Source organism: Pinus tabuliformis, chromosome 2_1, assembly GCF_031772625.1.
Source record: "Pinus tabuliformis cultivar Carrire ecotype Pingquan chromosome 2_1, CPIR1, whole genome shotgun sequence".
In the NCBI taxonomy this organism is placed as follows: domain Eukaryota; kingdom Viridiplantae; phylum Streptophyta; class Pinopsida; order Pinales; family Pinaceae; genus Pinus; species Pinus tabuliformis.
Window position 1 is genome coordinate 397,489,072 of NC_142299.1, and position 21,137 is coordinate 397,510,208.

Here is a 21,137-nt window from a genome sequence, read left to right on the forward strand (position 1 = left end):
ACAGTAGTAGTATGTGAACTGATCGATTGTAAAGGATACAGAAGACCTGCAAACTTAGTCTTCATATCTTCAGACTTGGGGAGACTTGTACTTCCTTCCAGGTTTACCTGGTAAATGTTGTATGTACATCATACATAACTAAGCTTATTGTTGAGCCAAATCTTGTGTTCTTTTACTTGATGTGATGTTTTACGTTCTCATTAATGCTCTTAATGTTGAATGAACTAACCAATTGTGAAAAGAAATGAAATATTGATTCACCCCCTCTCAGTATTTCCAACGCGGTTTTCCCACATTGGGGTTTTCCGGGGACATTTGTCCAAAAATAACAGTGTCATTTTCATTGTGCGTGTGCTCTATTTTTCTCAGTTCCAGTTTTTATTTTCCGTAGCATTTTTGTTGTGAAGAAATTGCAGTGTAATTTATTCGTTATTTTTCCGTAACAAAATAAACTGCATAATTTAATCAGTTAGAAGAATAAATTCCAGTTGCAGCCTTTCAAGGAAATTTTCACACGTTGTTCTACCATTGTGTGCGCATTGCCTAACACAAAAGAACTACCAAAAGCTGAGCTGAAAATAATCCATGCTAATCAGGCATGACGACTAGATATTAATAAGAAAAACAAACTATTACAAAACAATTCAGTGTCTTATCAGTTGCTAGAACTTAAACATTAGTTCACTAGTGCAGCAACTATTTGACAATCCTATATATTGCAATTTCTGTAGTACATTTTTAATCTTAAGTTTTATAAAGTTTGCAGTTGAGACCGTTTAAATGCACAACAGATCCTAGAAAACGTGTCAGAAAGGCTTTATCAAAGAAATTTTCACCTATTAAACTAGAAGCACGTTGTACCCCTTCAACCCTGCCTTAAATCCCCTAACCCTAAAAAGGTAAACACTTAATCACATTCACATAATGGGTGGTACAAGAATCACCTGGTGTAGCTCCATTAGTTCTGCAAGACAATTACTCAACAAAACCTTCTTTATGCACAGCTTCCCTATAAATATTCAAACATACTTTAACAATGTTAGGAGTCTATTCCAACAAAATCAAATATTCAGAAACTATAGGCCACAAATGCTAACAGAACAAGCATTCTGCATATAAGCATTAATATTGTCGGAAAGAAATCATTAAATAAACAAGAACCAACAACTGCAGAGAAATAATAAGCCCAAAATTTTAATTCAACAATTCCAGTAATTCAAAAAGTTTATACAGTAAATAAGACATTTGTTTATAATCTGACTGATTCATTTGTAAATATTTGCCTCCTATAATGGCACAATTCCTTGCTCAACGAAGATAAACAATTAAAGTGAAAGGAAATATTGATTCCAAAAGTGGACAGAGACATCTACCAACACAATTAAATCAAGAATTTTTTAAGAAATAAAAATGCACACAACAGTTAAAGAGACGTTTAAGAAATAAATCAAACTTGAAAAAATATTATTAACCAACAAAATGGCACAAGTATATAACAAATATTTTAATACCCAACCTAAAGTGAATAGGGAATATCTTAAAGTCAAGATCAAGAATAAGCAAGTCACAAAAATACCTCGTCATCATCCTAATCACAAAAGTAACATTGACTAGCTAACTTACCCACATTGACATTACTCGGAACAAATCTTGATTTACATTCCGAAAGCAAACTTGAGTAGGTCAGTAAGTTGAAATCAAAGTAGTAGTAATTTAGGATGGAATGAGCCCTTAATAATGCGAAAAAAATTGTTTAAAGCTTCGAGGATCTTATCATCATGTTTCATCAACCCAGGAAAGCATGAAGAATATCTCATCAAGTGGAGACATTACAAGCTGAAACGCAATTCCAACAACAACTACTCTCTAGCCATGCTTTGATAGCAAAGCATATTAAAAGGGAGGACTTGTATATACAAGCTTATCACTAGTGGTTGGAAAAGGAATTAGAATGGGCCTAACAGGTGTTTTCTTTGTAAGCTGCCCCTCAGACAACTAATGGCAAAAACATAAATGCAAAAATGAGACCTTGCTGAAGTGCTTTGAAAAATGGGTATAATAATAAATCTGAGGCTGCAGATAGAGCCCCACTATGTCTTTTTAAATTGGGTTTCTGGCTTTCCAGAAACAATAGATTATAATGGTCAATCAGATATTAGACATAGGCATTAACAAAATCACTTCAACTTTTAAGTTATTTTATGCTTATATGCTTTATTTTACTTTAGTGTGTGTGTATCTCAGTCTATCCTACATTCATAAAGTGGACTGACTTGACCAGATTGTAACCCTTTATAAGAAAATCTTTGACTTTCTCATTATGAATGCAATCTTGCTTTCTTTATGTGTTCGTGTTATCATTATGTGGTATCAAAGCCCAACATTCTCGAAGCCATATCAAGAGTTTCAGGCCTTTCAGAGAGAAGGTGTGTGATTTCAACAATCTGGTTGCCACAGTTTGTATGAGCTTAAAGACGTTGCAACTACTGCCAGCAGAGATGGATCAAGGGATCACCAGCAAAAGAGTTCTGGATCATTAGAATCTAGGAGATAGATTTTCGGTTTTATAAGCTAAACTTATAAAAAATGTACATGCTTTGCAGTGACACATGGCTATTACTACAATTTAAAGCCAGTATCGAGGTGTTCTTACTACAGAGTTGCAGATTCACTGAGGGAAGAATAGGTATTTTCAGCATTTTTCCTCTATTTCAATGCCGATTTTTGCATTTGTGACTTGTACCAATGGCCAATATACCCAATATCAAGCTCGAAAGCAGAAAAATCTTTCATGGCAAGAACTAATATATGTGAAAGCAACATATGTCCACCATATTTGAGTACATGTGTTTGGCTGCTGTTGTCCTAGGTAGCAATACCCGACCACAACTTACGGGTAGAGACCAAGACATGATTAATGAGCGAGAGAGAAAAGCAATAATGCTGCTTAAGTTGTCTACGATAGATGAAATGTTCCCTGAGGTCCCAACAAGGAAGACTTACACAGAGATTTGGAAGCATTGGAAAGAGATGCTTGAGACTTCATTCAAGAGAAAAACATACTTCCTAAAGAATATGTTGTTCTCAATCACGATGGGTAAGAGTGCATCATTGTAGAAGCACTTACTCAAGAGTCAAGATAAAGAATATTAAGGAATACTTGTCTACCATTTGTGAGAGAATGCGGGAAGATGACATGATGGTAATCAGACTAAAAAGCTTAACACACGCTTATGAGCACTTTATCGAGACCATGAACATCACCACTACGAATGTTGACCTGAAGTTTAATGAGCTATGCAATACTCTTACAGCAGGACAGTTGAAAGAAACAGTTTAATATCACTAGTGAGATGGGGTTCAGGACAGGCTTTGTAGCCAATCTCAAGGGCAAAGGCAAATGGGAAAAAAAGAAAGGTCATTGTAGCGATGAAGATGCAACCAAAAGTTTGAAGAACATCACATATCACTATTGTGGCAAGGTGGCCCATATTAAGAAACATGCTTCTGTTTCAGCGACGGGTAAATGTTTCTTTGTATCATGCAACTTAGATTCATGGCCAAGTGGCCAACAGATCAGCTCAAGTCGTGCTTAGTACATTTATTTAGGAGCAAACTCAACGTTGCACGAAGCGGGGATGAAACGGGGACGTTTTTTGTAAGCGGGGAAGCAGAAGCGTCATTTTCCAAAAATCTAGGAAGCGATTCAAAACAAACATCCCAAATACCAAATTAGTTCTAGAAGACATGAAAACATGCATATTTTTACATAAATCAAGATAGATATGGCATCCATGATTCTATTGTACATCAATGATTAATTATTCGAGCATCAACCATCTATATTCTTGCAATTACAAACATACATCAAATTTTTAAGCATATTATAAAACAAAAAACATTTAAGCATATTATGAAACATAAAACATAAAGCATATTATCTAGCAAGTGACCAACTGTCAACATTAGTCATGTCCAGAATTCGAATAATAGTGTTTACAAAATAGGCCAAGTGGCCACCACCAAGACAAAAAGGTTCAAATTCACAACAAGCCTACAAGCCTAATGATTAATCTATGACAAAAGTAGTAAATTGTGAATATATCTACTAATCTCTCCTTCCACCACGAAGAGTACGTGGCGGTGGGCCTCCATGTGGTGGCAATGAAGAAGATGGAGATGGTGCATGTGGACGTTGTGGGAGTAGGACTGAAACTGATGAAGACGAAGCCCCTGTTGTTGGTGTTGAACCATGGAACCTGGGAACCAAGGGACCAGACAGGGGTGGCATCTCAACTTGATCATCATCATCCTGGAATCACACAAAAAATTCATACCAAGAATTAAAAACAAGAATTAGAGAAATGCTTTATAAGCAAAATTGACACATTTGAATTCAATGGACATACCACTTATTGATTGAATTTTGAAATTCATACCACAATGGACATACCTAGATAAGAGCATCCTCTAATTGCTCTAAACGCAACACTCCATCCTCCAAATTGGGCTCCTCTGGATTCTTGTCCCAAACCTTAAGGTCTTTATTAGTCTTTGCATCATCACAGTAATGGGACAACAATCACAAGATGTAATGAACATAATCGAAGCTCTCTGCCTGGTCTAAACTCAAACTGTTCCTTTTAACACTGTGGATGAAAGAATAAGAGCTCCAACACCTCTCTGTAGAAGAAGTGTTTACCACCTGCGATAGCTCCTGCTTGGTGCATTTTCCACCACTCGAGAAGAAAAACTCTCTCGATCTCTAATTGCATGCATGCTCCCAAACGGACCAGTGCTAAACATATAGTTGCTCAACTGTTTCCATACCATGGCATCCTCGTCCTCATCAGGGAATAATTTACCCAATGCAATCATATATAACCCCTGGATCTAGGTGTGGTTTTCTCCTGCCCTCCCCCCCTCTCAGGTGTTGGTGTTGAAAGCCATGATGGATGATAGTATTTAGGTGTCAAAACATATGCTAATGCATGCAATGGAACATTTAGCATTTCACATCAGTTTTCCACCTTTGCACAAATATAATTGTACAAGGTGATATCTCTAGACTCAACAATGTCTTTAACCTGCCCCAAAATGCTATCCATTTGCTCATACACCTCCCCAATTATTGGTCGATCTAAATCTGGAAATTTGATCATGTAATAAATTGGTTTGGTGATTTGCAAAACATATTTAACCTGTGACCAAAACAAAATGTCATAGAAGTGCCATAGAAGTAGTTTACCCTTGTATGCCCTGTGATAAATTTAATGAGTTGCTTCCCTTTCCTGTAAAGCTCATTAATCCACCCACATTCTCTATGCTTCACAATATCATGCATCAAAAGGTTCAATGTGTGCACCAAGCACCCAGACCAAAAGATGTGTGGATGAGTACGCTTAATAACTTTTCTTGTTGCCTTACAATTCGCTGCATTATCTGTGATCACCTGAACCACATTATTCGGACCGATATCTCTAATTGATTGTGTTGACCATTACTGGTCAACTACCCATGCAGTGCATCCCGTTTTTCTTGACAGAAAGAAGCAGCACCTGATCAGCATGTCCGTGCCATCCTGCCACCATCAGCAGCTTGATCATTTTTGTTGTAAACCCAGTCTACATGTATAAGTTGTAAATAATCTAAGCAGATCAGAGTCATGAATGTAATTTGCCTAGGTGGACCTAACTTTCTGATGATAATCTACATCCCGGAAGGTTTTTCGTCTCACCGATCCACGGATCGGCAGAGTTTTCCTTCAAACCTGACCCCAAAGCCGGGATGGATTTCGTCATCAGAACTTTAGGAGAGTCTTATATGTTAATCTGCTAGATTATAGTTGTGTCGCAGAACTGGGTGTTCTATGAGGGTCTGTATTAAGTGGGTTCATCCCTTTGAGATGTAAATTGTAAAAATCATGATGAAATGTGTCTTGAGGGTTGAAAATGTTGTAAATCCCCTCATGAGTCCTAGGTCCTAGGTCCTAGGTGATGTTCCCAACGGCTTAGTTTGATGATCCATCTTAAAATGAATTAAAAATTAAAAAAATGAATAAAAATAATAAAATAATAAAAAATAATAAAAAATTAAAAAATGAAGCAAAAACCCTAACTAATAAAATAATAATATTTTAAGTTAATAAATCGACGGATGAGATCAAGAGATGTCTTGATCCTCATCAACGGTCGAGATCAGTTCTACATGGATCACCCAAAACTAGCCGTTGGGATCATTTCCTTTATATAGGGTCTTAGGGGGTCATTTTAGATATCTGATCTGTGAGTCAGTACTGAAAAGCTCTCTTGTAATCTGATTTTCTGATTAATAAAAAGACTTTGGGGTTCAAAACTGGCTGGTGTTACTCTCCGAAATTGCTGTGAGATGATTGTTTTTTCTGCATATTTCAGTTTTCAGCAGTTAATAATAGCTGTATTTCAGAGTATTGTGAGTACAGGTATCTTGCTCACGTGCTAGGGTTTGAATGTTGAGGGTTTCTGGAATAATGGCAGGTATCTCCATTATTCCTTGAAATCCTGCAGCATTTCTTGCCCTCTTTACTGATGTTTGCTTGAAGTGTGCAGGAGATCTTTAGGTAAAAGCAGTGTTTTTAAAACCAGAACCGGTGACCAGACCGGTCCACCTAATGAACCGATTTACCGACCGGAACCGGTCTAACCGGGACTGGTTTGGTCTAAACGAACCGGTTTTAAAAAAATACATTAAATAATTAATTTTTAATGAAACAAAACTATTTTTAAGATGTAAAACCATGATTCCAAGCCAATAGAGACAAAATATGCAAAGTTTGCTCATTTATATACCATGCAAAGGTGATTATATCAAAATGGCACCGAGTGCAATACATATCATCGACAAGTCCATCACCAACAAGAAACAGTTCTGTCTCCAGCTATGGAAGATCAACAGACAAAATCACAAAGTAATCCAGCAAATATTACAACAACAAAAGTTGTTGGGATACTTCCGACCAAAGAAAATGAACAGATAGCATACCTGGCAGAACAAATAAATAAACAGCAAAAAGAAACCAGTAGAGCTCTAGCTAGTGATGTGACTACAGAGGGAACTGTTCTACAAATTGATGCAGCAACAGAGGATAAAGGTATGGGATATGAAAACAGTAACAAGAGAAATGTGGAAAAAACAGAAAGCACAGTTGATGATAAGCAACAGTTGACCTTGTCTCCTGCTTTGGAAGAGCAACATAAAAAAATGCAGTCAGCTCCATTTATCAATGAAGTAAAAGATGGAGAGATGCTTCATACAAGGAACAATGCCTGGGAAGCAGACCCAACAATTACTTCAGGTGAACTGCACAAAGTCCTGGATCCAATAGCAACTGATGCAACAAAAGAGGTAGATGTTACAGCATTAAATACAGCAGCACAGGGGCAATGCATGGATATTCAAAGTATTAAGATCAGGAAAGCAGAAGAGACAGCAAGTATATATGATGAAAAAAAGCAGGACCCTCTAGAAGACAAGGGTAAAGACCCATATCCAGCACCACCTGCCAGTGCAGTAACATCAAACGCTAATATTCCAATGATGGATAGAACAAATGCCACACTCCAAACAGGAGAACATCACAAACTATCATGTACAACTACAACAATAAAAAAAGACATTCAGGCTGACAATGTTGCAGCAGAGGCTGTACTAGATGTGGAAATTGAATGCAAGGATATTAAAGTTGACCAGAATAATAAAAATATAGATGTTGATGAGCAACTAAATGTGTCATCTCCATCATTGAAAGAGAAATATGAGGAATCCGACATAGCTCAACCTACTATTTTAGCACTAGCAGTCATTAAGACTTTTAATGCAAAGGATGATACAGTGGAATTAAAACAAATAAGACTACAGGAAGAACTTCATAAAGAATTCAATAGGACTTCTGTCATTGATGCAACAGCGGAGGCTACTAATGAAGAAAGAGGGGATGCAAAAGTTGTTGAACTTGAAAGCAGTGGTGTTCAAGAGCTAAAAGAGCCAGAGAGCAGAAGCATTGATGGGATGCTTCCAACAGTTAGCATGCAGACAACAGAGCTGACAATAACAATAGATGAAAAGAACAAAGAATCCAGTAGTTCTCCAGATGCGAATGTGGAAACAGAGGAAGATCCTTTACTCATTAATATAGCAAGAGAGACTAAAGGCTCAGAACATGGAAGGAATAATGGGGAAAATGCAGAAAGGACACAAAGCACAAGTGCTGAGCAACAATCAAACTTGTCTCCGGCTTTAGAAGAGCAACATGAAGAGTCACAGAGTCTGTGCCTAAAACCGGCCGGTTTAGGACTAAACCGGCCGGTTTTTACCGGTTAGGTCAAAAAATCGGGCAAGTGATGGGTTAAACCGGGTTTTTAGGCCGGTTCCGACCGGCCAGCTAGCTAACCGGCCGGTTTGACCGGTTACCGGTTTTTCAAAACGGTTTTTAAAACTATGGGTAAAAGGTACAGGTGGGCGTTTGGGGAAGTTCTAGGCTGAACCAGCCGACTCCCTCAGGCTTTTCTTTGCAGAGCCCAGCTGATTTTGGCCCTGGGTTAATCATTTAAAGTTTCTTTCCTGTTTTACATTGAGAGATTTTCTTTCTGTTCACAGTGAAGTTCAAAATTTCTGATATTCTGAAAGTATTCCTGCTCTTATTTGCTGAATCTGGCTGTTAAGGGGCCACAATTTGTACAGTAATCAGCTAATCTAGGGTTTCGAAAATTTTGCTTAGGGTTACAAATTTTTCATTAGGGTTTCAGTTTTGGTTTCATGTACACATTTTTCTTGTATCGATTTTCTATTTCGATTTGCAGGGTTTCTGAGAAATTTCAAGGGTTCATCAAAGCTGTTTTTACTGTTCAATTTTTTTTTTTTTTCTCTTTTGCAGAAAGAGACTCTTGAAATCGCTTTCGAAATACGCCTGGGCTTTCATTGGGAAACAAAATCTTGAATTTGCATCTGTGCATATGGCTTGAAGGCGTCAGAGGGCAGACGATTTGGATGAAACACGTTTTTTAAACACGCTGGCCATCAACCTGTACACCCATTTCTTTTCCAAAATTTTCGACTCTCTGTGCATCCCTTCAGTTCTCAGCATCCACGCGGTTTTATGTTCACCATCTTCGGATTTTTCTGCGATCAAGGCATCTGGCATCTAGGCATCATGTGCGTTTAACGCGAATGTAAAAACGCTGCAGCTCCAAGATCATAAAGAAGGCCGAGCATCCCACGGGTTTGGGCCACCGGCTCAGGTTAATATTCACGTGAGTTTATTCTTCAGACGCCTGCAAAATCGATTGCCGCCCAGCTGCCGTCTGCTATCAAAAAAATGTCCAAGTAATCTGCGGCTCAGACCTCAGGTAAGTATAAACTCGCTTCATTATTTGCTATCGACCGTGTTCAAAATCTGCTGGCGTAGGGTTTTCACGTTTTAGTCACAGGTAAATCGAATGTCGAATGTTTGCTGTATGATACATGCATATTCAAATAAACTTTGATCGTATTTTTTTTTAGAGTTTTAGCTAGTTTCGTTTTTCTTTAACTTAGCATAATTTTGTGTAAATAAAATGAAAAGAGTTTTGTAATGTTACGTTTCCATTTTTTTATTTTAGATTTAATTTAATTTTAATTTTAGGTTTAGAAATTAGCTTTTTATTTACGATTTATTTTTGTTTAATTTAGTTTAGTTTTAAAGTAGATTTTAATTAGATATTAAATTTATATTTAGTTTAGTTTTCTTTTATATTTAAAATAGATTTTTAGATTTGAATTAGATTTTTATTTTTATTTTTTAAATTAGATTTTAATTTAGATTTTTGATTTAGTTTTAAAAAGCAAATAAATAAAAAAAATAAAAAAAAGGCTTTTTTGTATAATTAGTGTTTTAATTTTTAGTTTGAGTAGATTTTAAGTTTAAAAGTTTTGTAAATTTTAGATTTTTAGGTTTTCTTTTTATTTTTATAATATTAAAAAATTAAAAATTGAAAAAGATTTTTTTTGAAAATATTAAATTTTTTGAAAAATCATTTTTTCCAGATTTCAGTTGCGTTCACGTTATATCTTTATTGCTGAGATCTAAGGTTTTTCAGGCCGAGATGCGAAATTGATATTTGGTTAAGGGTTTATGATTCTCGTGGTGATTAAAAGCATTCATCTTTTCAAATTTTCAGTTGCCGGGTATCATTTTGGTCATGTGATTTAGCTGATTGCTGTTCATGGTCCATGCTTCTATATCATTTAAAAAGTAATCATCTAAACATTAACTCCACAAGGCACTGGTCTGCTAAGTTAATCAAATCATCGCGTGCTTTTTTTACATCGTATCTCGTGTCTCCCAACCAACTGGCCGACAGTTGGTCACATCATCTCACAGGGTCTACCCCCCTTAGCCGCGGGAGACAGGCTCAAACGGAGGGATCGGGGATCAGAGTGACAGCCCCCGGTCCGAGCGTTGTCGTGCCAATTTGCGCGACAACAGATTGCAATAGATCTGCAATGTTTTGGGAACTTGCACTAATGGAGGAGTCATGACATGTAATAAATATTGCACCACTAGCAGAAACACCAAGAACATTTATCAAATGTTGGTTTCTAATATTTGTCCACCCATCTGATACAATGGATACCCCACAATCCACCCACTTATTTGTAAAATGTGTCAAAGCTCTTTGAACCATTGCTCTTTCTCTTTCTAATAACATTGTTCTAGCTTTCTTATAGTTGGGGGACTTGTACCCTTTTGGGGCTTCATTGATGGCCTTTAATATTTCATGCCAACAGGGAGAGTGAAGCACATTGAATGGTACACCACAAGCACAAAGAAATTGAAATATCTTTCCATCCACATCATCCCTCCCAGCAACATTTAGGAAATACCCTATTGTTCTTTTACCTCCAGAGCTTGCAGAAGTACCATGAGGAGATGAGCTATCAAATCTAGAGGTTGCACTTGATTCAGACTGAGTTTTTTGTTTCTTCTTTTTTGTTGTGCAACGTCCTCTATTTGGATGTATTTTCTTCTTTGTTCAGCTGAAATGTTTGGGCAAATTTGTATCCCCACAGCACCCTTTTTATCATCGTTATCCATCACCCCACAAAGATGCCTCTTCACATGGGTATATGAACCACTAAATGGTTTTCCTCCCTGACAACCATGAGAGCACAAAAATTTGTAGCTTCCACCACCTTTTCCCCCTTCAACTTTGGTCACATAGTTCCACAAGGGTGTCAATGCAGCTTTCCCCAATAGTGTTTCAGTGTTCCCTTCAGGTTCATCCCCTTCCTCATCATCATACATTGGGTCACTCATATGGGGACCACTATCCTCTTGCTGTTCTTCCCTTCTATTCCTACTCCCCCTTGCCATCATTAAAACCAAAAGTGGAATGATACATAGAAGCCAAAAGAACACCAGCTTGGAATATGAATATAGGTGGTGGACAACCTACAATTAAATGAGCATGAAGAAAGAATGGGAAAGCGCAGGAGAGGGAGGAGAAAAATACAAAAAACAATGACAAAAAATGAGGGAGTTTGGGGTTTGCACTTACCTCTTTAGCTCTTGTAGATGGAAGTCGGTCGGTTGCCCATAGAACCAGTCGCGATCCATACGGATCCAGCCCTGAAACGTCATGTTTCGTATGGGTGATCCACCAGCCAAAACACGTTTCGGAAATTGCGAACGTTGGATCAGGTCGGACGGTTCCCGCGGGGCAGGAACCGTCTTTTCCGGCCCAATCCGTGTTTTGAAATTTCTGAAACGAGTTTCGATCGGCAGATCACCCATGGATCCGTACGAATCATGTTTCGGGGTTTTGAGCTAGGGGGCGTTTCCAATCCGCGTTTTGAAATTTCTGAAACGCTTTTCGACCAACAGATCACCCACGGATCTGTACGAATCATGTTTCGGGGTTTTGAGCTAGGGGGGCGTTTCGTGCAACACTACAAACTACATTGCTTCTTGCTCCAATGATTCAGTGATCGTTGATGGTAGGGAATAGCACACAAGAGTTGGTGAAAGGAATGTGGAGACTTCCTTTGGAAGGAAAAAGCTGATTTTCCTTAGTGTACTATGCACAAGGCATGGAGCTTAATCTACTCTTAATTAGTCATATTATGACACACTGCCCCAGACAGATGTCAACTTTAGCAATCAAAGATGCCACATATTTGACAAGGAGTCCAAGAAAACAATTTCTCTTGGTGTGGAGGATCATGTATTTAGATTGGTTGACACTGGACAACTCATGGAGCATGCATTTGCAACCAAGAGTGCCTCAGACATCAATACACTTTTGCATCAACTATCCATGCATCTTGACTTGATGTAGCTCTCTCAATTAGCTCGAGGGAATTTTGTAGATGAACTTCCCGACATGGAGCAATGCATTGACAATGTATATGATGCTTGCTACATAGGGAAGCAACACCAAGCACCATTTTTTATGAACAAAAATATTTGGAGAGTACAAAGAGTCCTTTAGTTGGTCCATGCAAATATTAGAGGACCATTGAACACAGTATCAATCACTAGTGCCAAATATTTCCTAACCTTTGTCGGTGACAATAGTAGAAAAATGTAGGAATACTTCCTGAAATTGAAATTTCAAGTGTTTAACGAAGTTCAAAAGAATCGGGGTGTTCAAAAGAATTCCATAACTTTTGTGCTAAACATGGAATCAAAAGACAATTCACTACACCGCTTACCAACCAAACATCAGATGAATAATATCATCCAAGAGGACATCTACAAGAAATATGTAGCTTGTCATTTCAATATTTATGACAATGTCAAAGGTAGATAAGATAAGATAATTGTTTTATCTTAGCTTACCAACCAAACAAGAGACGAATAAAATCATCCAAGAGAATATCTACAGGACATATGTATAGATCACTTGGCTAAATCCAGAGGGTGAGTTACATACAAAGATAACTTTCTATGATGAACACTTCATCCCATTTGATGCACACCTTTTAGATCCCCTTGGGACAATTCATAGTTGGCTTTCATAGACTGTTGATTGAGACTGGCCACCAGATTAATCAATCAGATAGGAACTACCAATTGTCCAATCTTCGAGAAATTGAGACTAAGCAGCATTTCATCTTTTGTTGCCCCATTTATTAAGAGATCTACGGGAGCTTTCATTGCCTATTTGGGAGGATCCATACCCTCTCCAGTTTCTTCCAATATTCAGACAACAAATGCCTAGTCATTTACATGCATGAGGCCCTCAAACTTCATACCAACACTCTCTATGCTCCTCAACTAGATCTTGTTCAACAAATTAAGCCCTCCTTTCATATACTCCCATCAGCCAAGGGCACCAAGAGACAGACTGATAGTAACATTGCCTCGAACTCCAAATCAGCCCAGACCTGCGAGACCATTCCCCTTCCCCAGAGACCTCAAAGACATCATCAAACAAGATTTCTTACCAACAGGTAGCCAAGGTCACCAAGAGACAAGTAGTGGGTCACTAATTCACTTGGCTAAATCCTTAGGGTGAGTTACATACAAAGATGGCTTTCTATGCTGAACACTTCATCCCATTTGATGTACACCTTTTGGAGCCCCTTGGGACAATTCATAGTTGGCTTTCCTAAACTGTTGATTGAGACTGACCACCAGATTAACCAATCAGATAGGGACTGCCAATTTTCCAATTTTCAAGAAATTGAGACCGAGCAGCCTTTCATCTTTTGTTGCCCCATTTATTATGAGATCTATGGGAGCTTTCATTGCCTATTTGGGAGGATCCATACCCTCTCCAGTTTCTTCCAATACTTGGACAACAAATGTCTAGTCATTTACATGCATGAGGACCTCAGACTTTATACCAACTCTCTATGCTCCCCTCAACTAGATCTTGTTCAACAAATTAAGCCCTCCCTTCATATACTCCCATCAGCCAAGGGCACCAAGAGAGACCAAATCAACAGTAACATTGCCTCGAACTCTGAATCAGTATAGACCCGAGAGACCATTCCCCTTCCCCAGAGACCTCAGCAACATCACCAACCCAGATTTCTTACCAACAGGTAGCCAAGGTCACCAAGAGACAACTAGTAGGTCACTAATTCCCGACAACAGTGCAGCAGAGGGTCTAGATCTTCCCCCAACTCTCCCCCACTGCAGTACTGCCCCATTTTGAGTTTTCCACACTCGACCTCGAGGGTTAGGAAAGATAGATCTAGATCTAGATCTTTTTTGCAGCCACAAAAAATTGGAGTTAAGGATTTTCCATGTTTCAACATATAGACATTAAGTTTTTACTTTATTTCTTGTTCCCTATATAGCAGACCTTTTCGTAATCCTGCTTGTACCAACATTGCTACCCATCTATATACAAGTTAACCCTAGCAAAAAATTTTCCTCCTATGTTGCATCTTGCCAGCCAACAACCCTACCACAATCCAAAGATAGCCAATTTCATATGCTTATCGTCCATACTCAGTGAATGCATCCATTGATCTAGTTTGTGCTCATCCGATGAAGTTGGGTCATCTACTGTGAGCAATGTTGTAAAAGCTGGAACATGTGACCGGACCGGTCCACCTAATGAACTGGGTTTCAAACCGGAACCGATTGAACTGTGGCTGGTCAGGTCTAAACGAACCAGTTTAAAAAATATACATTAAATAATTAATTTTAATGAAAAAAACTATTTTTAAGATTTAAAACCATGATTCCAAGCCAATAGAAACAAAATATGCAAGGTTTGCTCATCTATATACCATGCAAAGGTGAATATATCAAAATAGCATCGAGTGCAATACATATCCGCAACAAAATACAAAATCAATGAGGCTCTAAATGGCCTCTAGAGCCCGAAAACAATGCTCTAAGCTATGGGGTCACTGAACTACTACAAGTCTACATATCAGTGATCAACAACATGATCACTCATCATCATGATCAAACTCATCACCACTACTAGACAAGAGATCATCAACATGAGCTACATAAATAATATGGCTCCGAGTTTGAGTACACTTAAAACTCCTCTACAAATTTAGTAGTAGTAGCAAAAATAGACATCAAAACTACAAATCACTGATCAACATGGTCACTCATCAGTGAAATCATTGATTCAACGCTACTAGAAATACATAAACATCATCAACAAGAGATACATAAACATCATCTAGCTCAAAGTCTTCAGACTTGGATTGCTCAACCTTATAACATGATAGAAATTGAAAAGGTTTAACATGCCTAACCAATGATTTTGGTTTGAGTGAAGGGTTCATCTCCTCAACCTTATAATGTGGTAGAAAAAAATTAGCATGCCTAACTAGTTGTTTTCCTCTGAATGAAGGGTGCATTCTTGTTAAGGCCATGGTAGAGGAGTTCAACAATCAATACCACCAACATCAACAAAGTTTAACAATCAATGCCACCACAATCAAGGTTCTTAAAGGGCTTCATTCTCTTGATCAAATGCCAATCTCATACCCTCACGCATGATAGAATCAAATGGAAACATTGCAAACCCCCAAACCATGAAATCCTTCAAACCATTAAGTTTGCTGAATTTTTAGTGAAATCTAAAATTCTAGTTTCTCCATATGAAATCCAATGAGATCGAAACCACTCTCAAACATCCTGATTCATTTCATGGTAATGTTAAAAGTTTAAGTAAAAGGATGAAAATGAAAATTAAAGGAAATGTCACTTTTACCATTAATTGCCAACATTGTTAGGGTTGAGATGTGTCAGGAAAATTAGAGGGTAGGCATGTTTTTCTTGGAGGGACTATTTTTGGAGGAAAACAACCCCAAATTTCCCTCAAAACAGCTTCAAATCTCACAAAAATGCTTTCTATGGGGTTTATAGTTGCCCTCGCAATAAACCGGCCGGTTAGGACCAGTTTGTCCACTTTTCTGGCGAAATGGAGGGTCAAACCGGGTTTTTCTGCTGGTTTGACCTGGTGGGCTAGCTAACTGGCCGGTTTGACCAGTTAACAGTTCAGACCGACTAGTCTTTAAAACACTAACTGTGCGGTTCTTTAACCATTTGTGTATTCAAGTGCTTTCATTTAATGTTTCAAACATTCTAGTATGGATCATAGGTTGAAATTGGATTATAGATTGAGATTGGTAGTGTACTTGTTCCCTTACTTCACCTTGGTGATTATCATGTATCCCTAGTCCATAGTGACCTTCCCTAAGGTCTTTCTTTCTGTCTGGGAGGGGCACATATACAAGCTTTCAAAATGGTAACTCCATTATATCCATACTTAACACTTGTCATCATTCCCCATTATTCTTGGTCCTATCTTTTGATTGGTTGTTGTCAATTGCTCCTACTAGTTCCTTATTGACCTTCTCCTATGAGAAGAAGGGGTTGAATATACCCAAGGTTGATGAAGTTATAAGAAAAGAAAGAGCATGAGCCAAATGTCAAAATGCAAAAGAATGGCAAGAGATGTAAAGCAAGCAAAAGCTAATTTTAGCTTGAGCTTTACCCCCTCTTATATAGCCACTCATCCCCATGAGTATCCATGCATACCACACCTATCAAAGTAAAAAGAATTCTCTTTGAACATCTCAACCCCAATGAAGCGATAAAATGTCCATCATTAAAGAGGGATTATGTGATCATTATCACCTAATAAATCCTTTAAGCTTGTTAAGCAATCTATAACACAGTGAGAAAGAAAAAGACGAATGTGAGGGCTTGGAAAAACAAAGGTGAGGGAAGGTAACTCCGGCAACTAAGCGCTCCCTCTACAAAGGCGCTCATGGACAATGGTTTGCATAACCTAGTATAAGACTAAGATGTCTTTCATGAAGAAAACCCCAAGCCATAACACCTATTACCTGCACGTATCATTTGAAAGGGTTTGCCTAGGAACTGTTCCACCCCATTGGGTTGGAATCACCTAATAAGATCATATGATAACCCTCCCATACCTAAGTGAGGCAACTTGTACACAATCATAAGCTAGTTGGACATTCGAAGATGATCCTTGTGTGGAGTACTTTGATGGCTTTGGCATTGAATGTGGTCCACATAGACACTTTTATGGTTCTTGTACCCAAGATGTTGATCTCACTTGATTACTTGAGGATGTGCTACATGATTCATACAGTTGCGTACAAGATCCCTTGAGGGATAAGTGATGCTTCTCCAGCACATTGTAGGGCATCTTCAGCCCCATGCCATGAAGACATAGGACACCTGATGGAGGACGTTAGAGCCTTATGGGGGAATGTTGGTTTTGGTAATGGTTATGACACTAAGCTTTGGTGCCAAGAAGTTGACTTGAGTGATGGTGCAGCAATGAGATGACTGGACATGCCTTGGCTAGTATTGTACCATGTTTATGGGCATTACACTTCTCTTGTTGGTGACTGATGTGAAAATTTCTGAATCTAACACATTAGAAATCCCTACTGCTATTTCTGGTTTATTATCTCCTACTTGTTCTTTACATTAACAACTTATTTAATCATATAAACATTGAAATAAACACAATAGCAACCTTCACAAATATACAGATCAGCAACTGAAATAAACTGAGACACACAAGGTACACCGTTATTTTTGAAAAATCGTCCCTGAAAAAACCTAATGCGGGAAAATTGGTGCAGCAGATATGAGGGTTTTATTATTATCCAGATTCCTGAATACAACTAGGGTGCCAGAAATGGCTCACCCTTTAGAGATTTTCCTTGGCAGAAGTACCTTGCTCCAGAGACAAATATTCCGGCTAATTCAGCGACCGAATGATTGGCCCCACAATGACTTCGACTGTTCCGTAGCTGGACAGCGAAAGCTGCTCCAAGCCAACATTCAGAACGTGTGTCACCCTCCAAGGACTGTGTCACCCTCTACAGCTCTGTGTCTGCCTCTCTCTGTGTCACCCTCCACAGCGCAGCTCCTTCAGCCCAGCGTCAGCTCTGCTAGCCTCTGTGTCTGCCTGCGTCAGCTTCTCGGCCTCCTGCATCCTCTGTGATGGCCCTCTAAGCCTCTGCATCAGCTCTGGTTGGCTTTGCGCTGTCTCTCCAACACTTTCTTTACCTCTCTACTATGTATTCTTGGCCTCCTGCCGAATTGCCCCTCGTCGCAATAGATCACTTGTTCGATTTCCTCAGCAAACCTCGCCCCAGAAAATCGAACTGACTGATCAACTTGGTGTATCTCCAACTGACCCTCAAGCCTCCTCTTACACTTTTCTTGTTGACGATTCAATGGCCGAGATTAAGTCCCTGATCAAAGGCTAAGATTAGATCCCGCTTGATCTTCGTTATTTAGAACTTTCTCACCCATATTATATTAATACACATTAATATTTTAATTTTTCTAAGTTTAGACTTAGGAACCCCATAAAAATTTTAATTATTTTAATATCTCTTCATCCAAGTGTAATTTCTCCAAACAATTTCTGGGTCTTGGAGATCTCCTGTGCCTTAGCCTCTCCACCAATTTTCATGGCTAAAGCACATTCGATGCTATCAAAAATCAACACTCCCTCTTAGCGAGGAATGTGCTCTAGTAATGCTTCACCATAGAAACATCACACTGATCCTCCACATCGGTACCTGTGTTGATGCTTGCCCTGCTGCCTCACACCCTCTGCACTGTTGCCCGTGACACTACCACTGTCACTGCTACATCTATTCTGCAGCTCCCTCTCAACATGCTACATCATGCTGCCCATAACACTGCCACTGCTAACTGTTACCGAGAAGTAAGTAACTGACTTCACCCAAACACTAACATCCCCGTCAATCTGGAAGCCTCGTGATGTTGAAGCTACCTCAGCTGCTATCCTGTGCTCCCTCTACTGCCACAACGCTGCTGCAAACACCTTTGCTCCTCTCACACTGCTGCAACCTCCAGTGCGCTCCTATAGACTTATGCACTCTAGCACTGCCTTGTCGCTCCATCACACCTTGCTCCACCCGACACCTGTCATCATACTATTGCCATTAAGGGCTCCCGTAGCTGTATGTGATCCAAGAGTTTGAGCACCTCAAGGATCCTGCCCCTAGCCTGTAGTCCTCCTGACTACAACTCGATGTCTCCCCACCCCTTCTCTAGAGGCGCATGAGCACTCATGGCATAATTGTCATCAGTCTCGACATCCTTCTCCGCCTTAGCTGGAGCTTCCTTTGAATTGGCAGCTTCTCCCTTGCCTTTCTTCCTAGGGCACTAAGATGCATAATGTCCCAGCTCCCCACAATTGAAACACTTGACCTTTCTTCCTCTTCCATTGTTGTCCCAGAGATGCTAAAGCCGCATCCTCCTCTTTCTTGACTCGAATTCCCTTACCGCTACTCCCCACCTTGGTTAACCTCCTGATCTCTTCATGTCAAAGAGTTACCCACATCTCCTCCCAACTAGGGAGAGTCGCTCTACCCAAGATGCTTTGGACAAATGTCTCCCAGTCCTCGGAGACTGCATTCAGAGCAGTCCTGACCATAAACTCAGGATACGGTGTACACCCTACGGAAGTAAGCTGGTCGCAAATTCCTTGCAACCAAAGGAGGAAGTGATCTATCTCCTCTCCTTTCTACATCTGATATGACCTCAGTTGATTCTCCAATAGCATCTTCCGCTGCACGAAAGAGCCCTGGTATAAGGTGGTCAAGGCCTCCCACGTCTCCCTTGTTGTGTTCTTCTCAGTAATGTGCAGTATGACATGATCTTTGACCTCGTCTAGGATCATGCATTTTGCCTTCGCCTCGACCTCCTCATACTTCTCATTAGCATTCGAGTCAACTACGACAGCTAGAGTTTTCAACGCATAGTCCTTGATGCGATGTTTATCCAGGATTGCCAAGATCCTAGCCTTCCAGATGACAAAATTCGAAGCCCCGTCCAATCTTTCCTGATCCCTCAATCCGTTCACTGCCATCTCTGCTCCTCTTCTAGACTCCCTCTGAGTCTCGACTTCCCTCCAGGAAATTGGCCAACTGTCGAATCACTCCTCTCCAATTCCCCTTTGTTGTTGCAACTCGGATCTGGATCTCTTGGCTAGAAATCCGTCGAGGTAATGCTTCCCTCTACCTCGGTTCCGTCTCCTTAGACATTGTTCTGCTCAGACAGAAACAACTTCCCACCAACGTCTCAAATTACAATCTACACTGTAACGACCTATTTATAAAAATTATATTAATCATATTAATAAAATAATTAAAATATAACTAATGATAAAGTATTTTAATGTAAGTTTAACCTTTATATAAAATCAGAAAAAGGAATGTTAATTAAAAAATCAATATATTTTTAAAAAGAAATATACATGACACGACATGGGAAGGGTGTCATGAGGAAATGAAGCGGTGGGTGCTGGAGGAAGGACGGCCAGCGCTAAGAATCAGTTTATAAACCAGAAGGAAGAATTTAACGGGGGGAAAGAAACGAACGGAAGAACCGAAGGAGGAAAAGGATCATAAACTGAAATTATCGACAAGAAGGAAGCACGGATTGTTCTGAGGTTCTGGGCACAGGGGAACAGTCTGCCTCAACTATGAAGCTTACTGGATTGAGCAAAGAGGTTCTGCTCAGTTTGGCTGGGTAGTTTCGGTCTTTTGGTAACGCAGCAGGAGCAAGAGCAAGAGTCACGACAGAGCAGACAAGTTGGTACTCAATAGAAGAATAGATAATTTGTATTAAAATTTTATATTTGTTAGACCTTGTTAAACTCTGAATTTACAGTTCTTACATGCACAGTTCCCTTAGCCCCAACAACTGAAGAATATGAACCCTTCTGGCTCTGCGCAATCACAGAGAGAGTTGGATCAGCTCCTCCTGGCCTCAGCGCCAATCCTTCCTAGCTGAGAAAGATGACCGGGCACTGCGTAGGTCTGATTTGCCTCCTTTTGTCTCTGCGGTGGCCCTTACCTTGATTTGAAATGTAGACGCAAGCTCTGCGTGAGACTCTGCGTCACCCTCTAAGCATTGCGTCACTTCTTCCCTTGCCACTTCAGCTCTAGAACAGCGTTGTCTCTCGAGACAGCTGCTTCTGCTACAAATTTTCAAATTTCTTCTGTTGGTATCTTCAGTCCTCCTGTGATCTGCAACCTCGCTCTTATACCATGTGAAATATTCTGAATCTAACACATCATAAATCCTTATTGCTATTTCTGGTTTATTA

General features: G+C 39.4%; 1 protein-coding gene across 1 annotated transcript in view; it reads right to left on the reverse strand.

Annotated features, from left to right (window-relative positions):
• Window positions 1-21,137, reverse strand: part of FASS (tonneau 2 (TON2)) — a 305,773-nt gene that overhangs the window by 160,015 nt on the left and 124,621 nt on the right. The window contains exon 9 of the mRNA XM_089402758.1: window positions 945-1,009. Within this exon, the coding sequence (XP_089258884.1) occupies window positions 945-1,009 (65 nt within the window). The remainder of the gene's footprint in view (window positions 1-944; window positions 1,010-21,137) is intronic.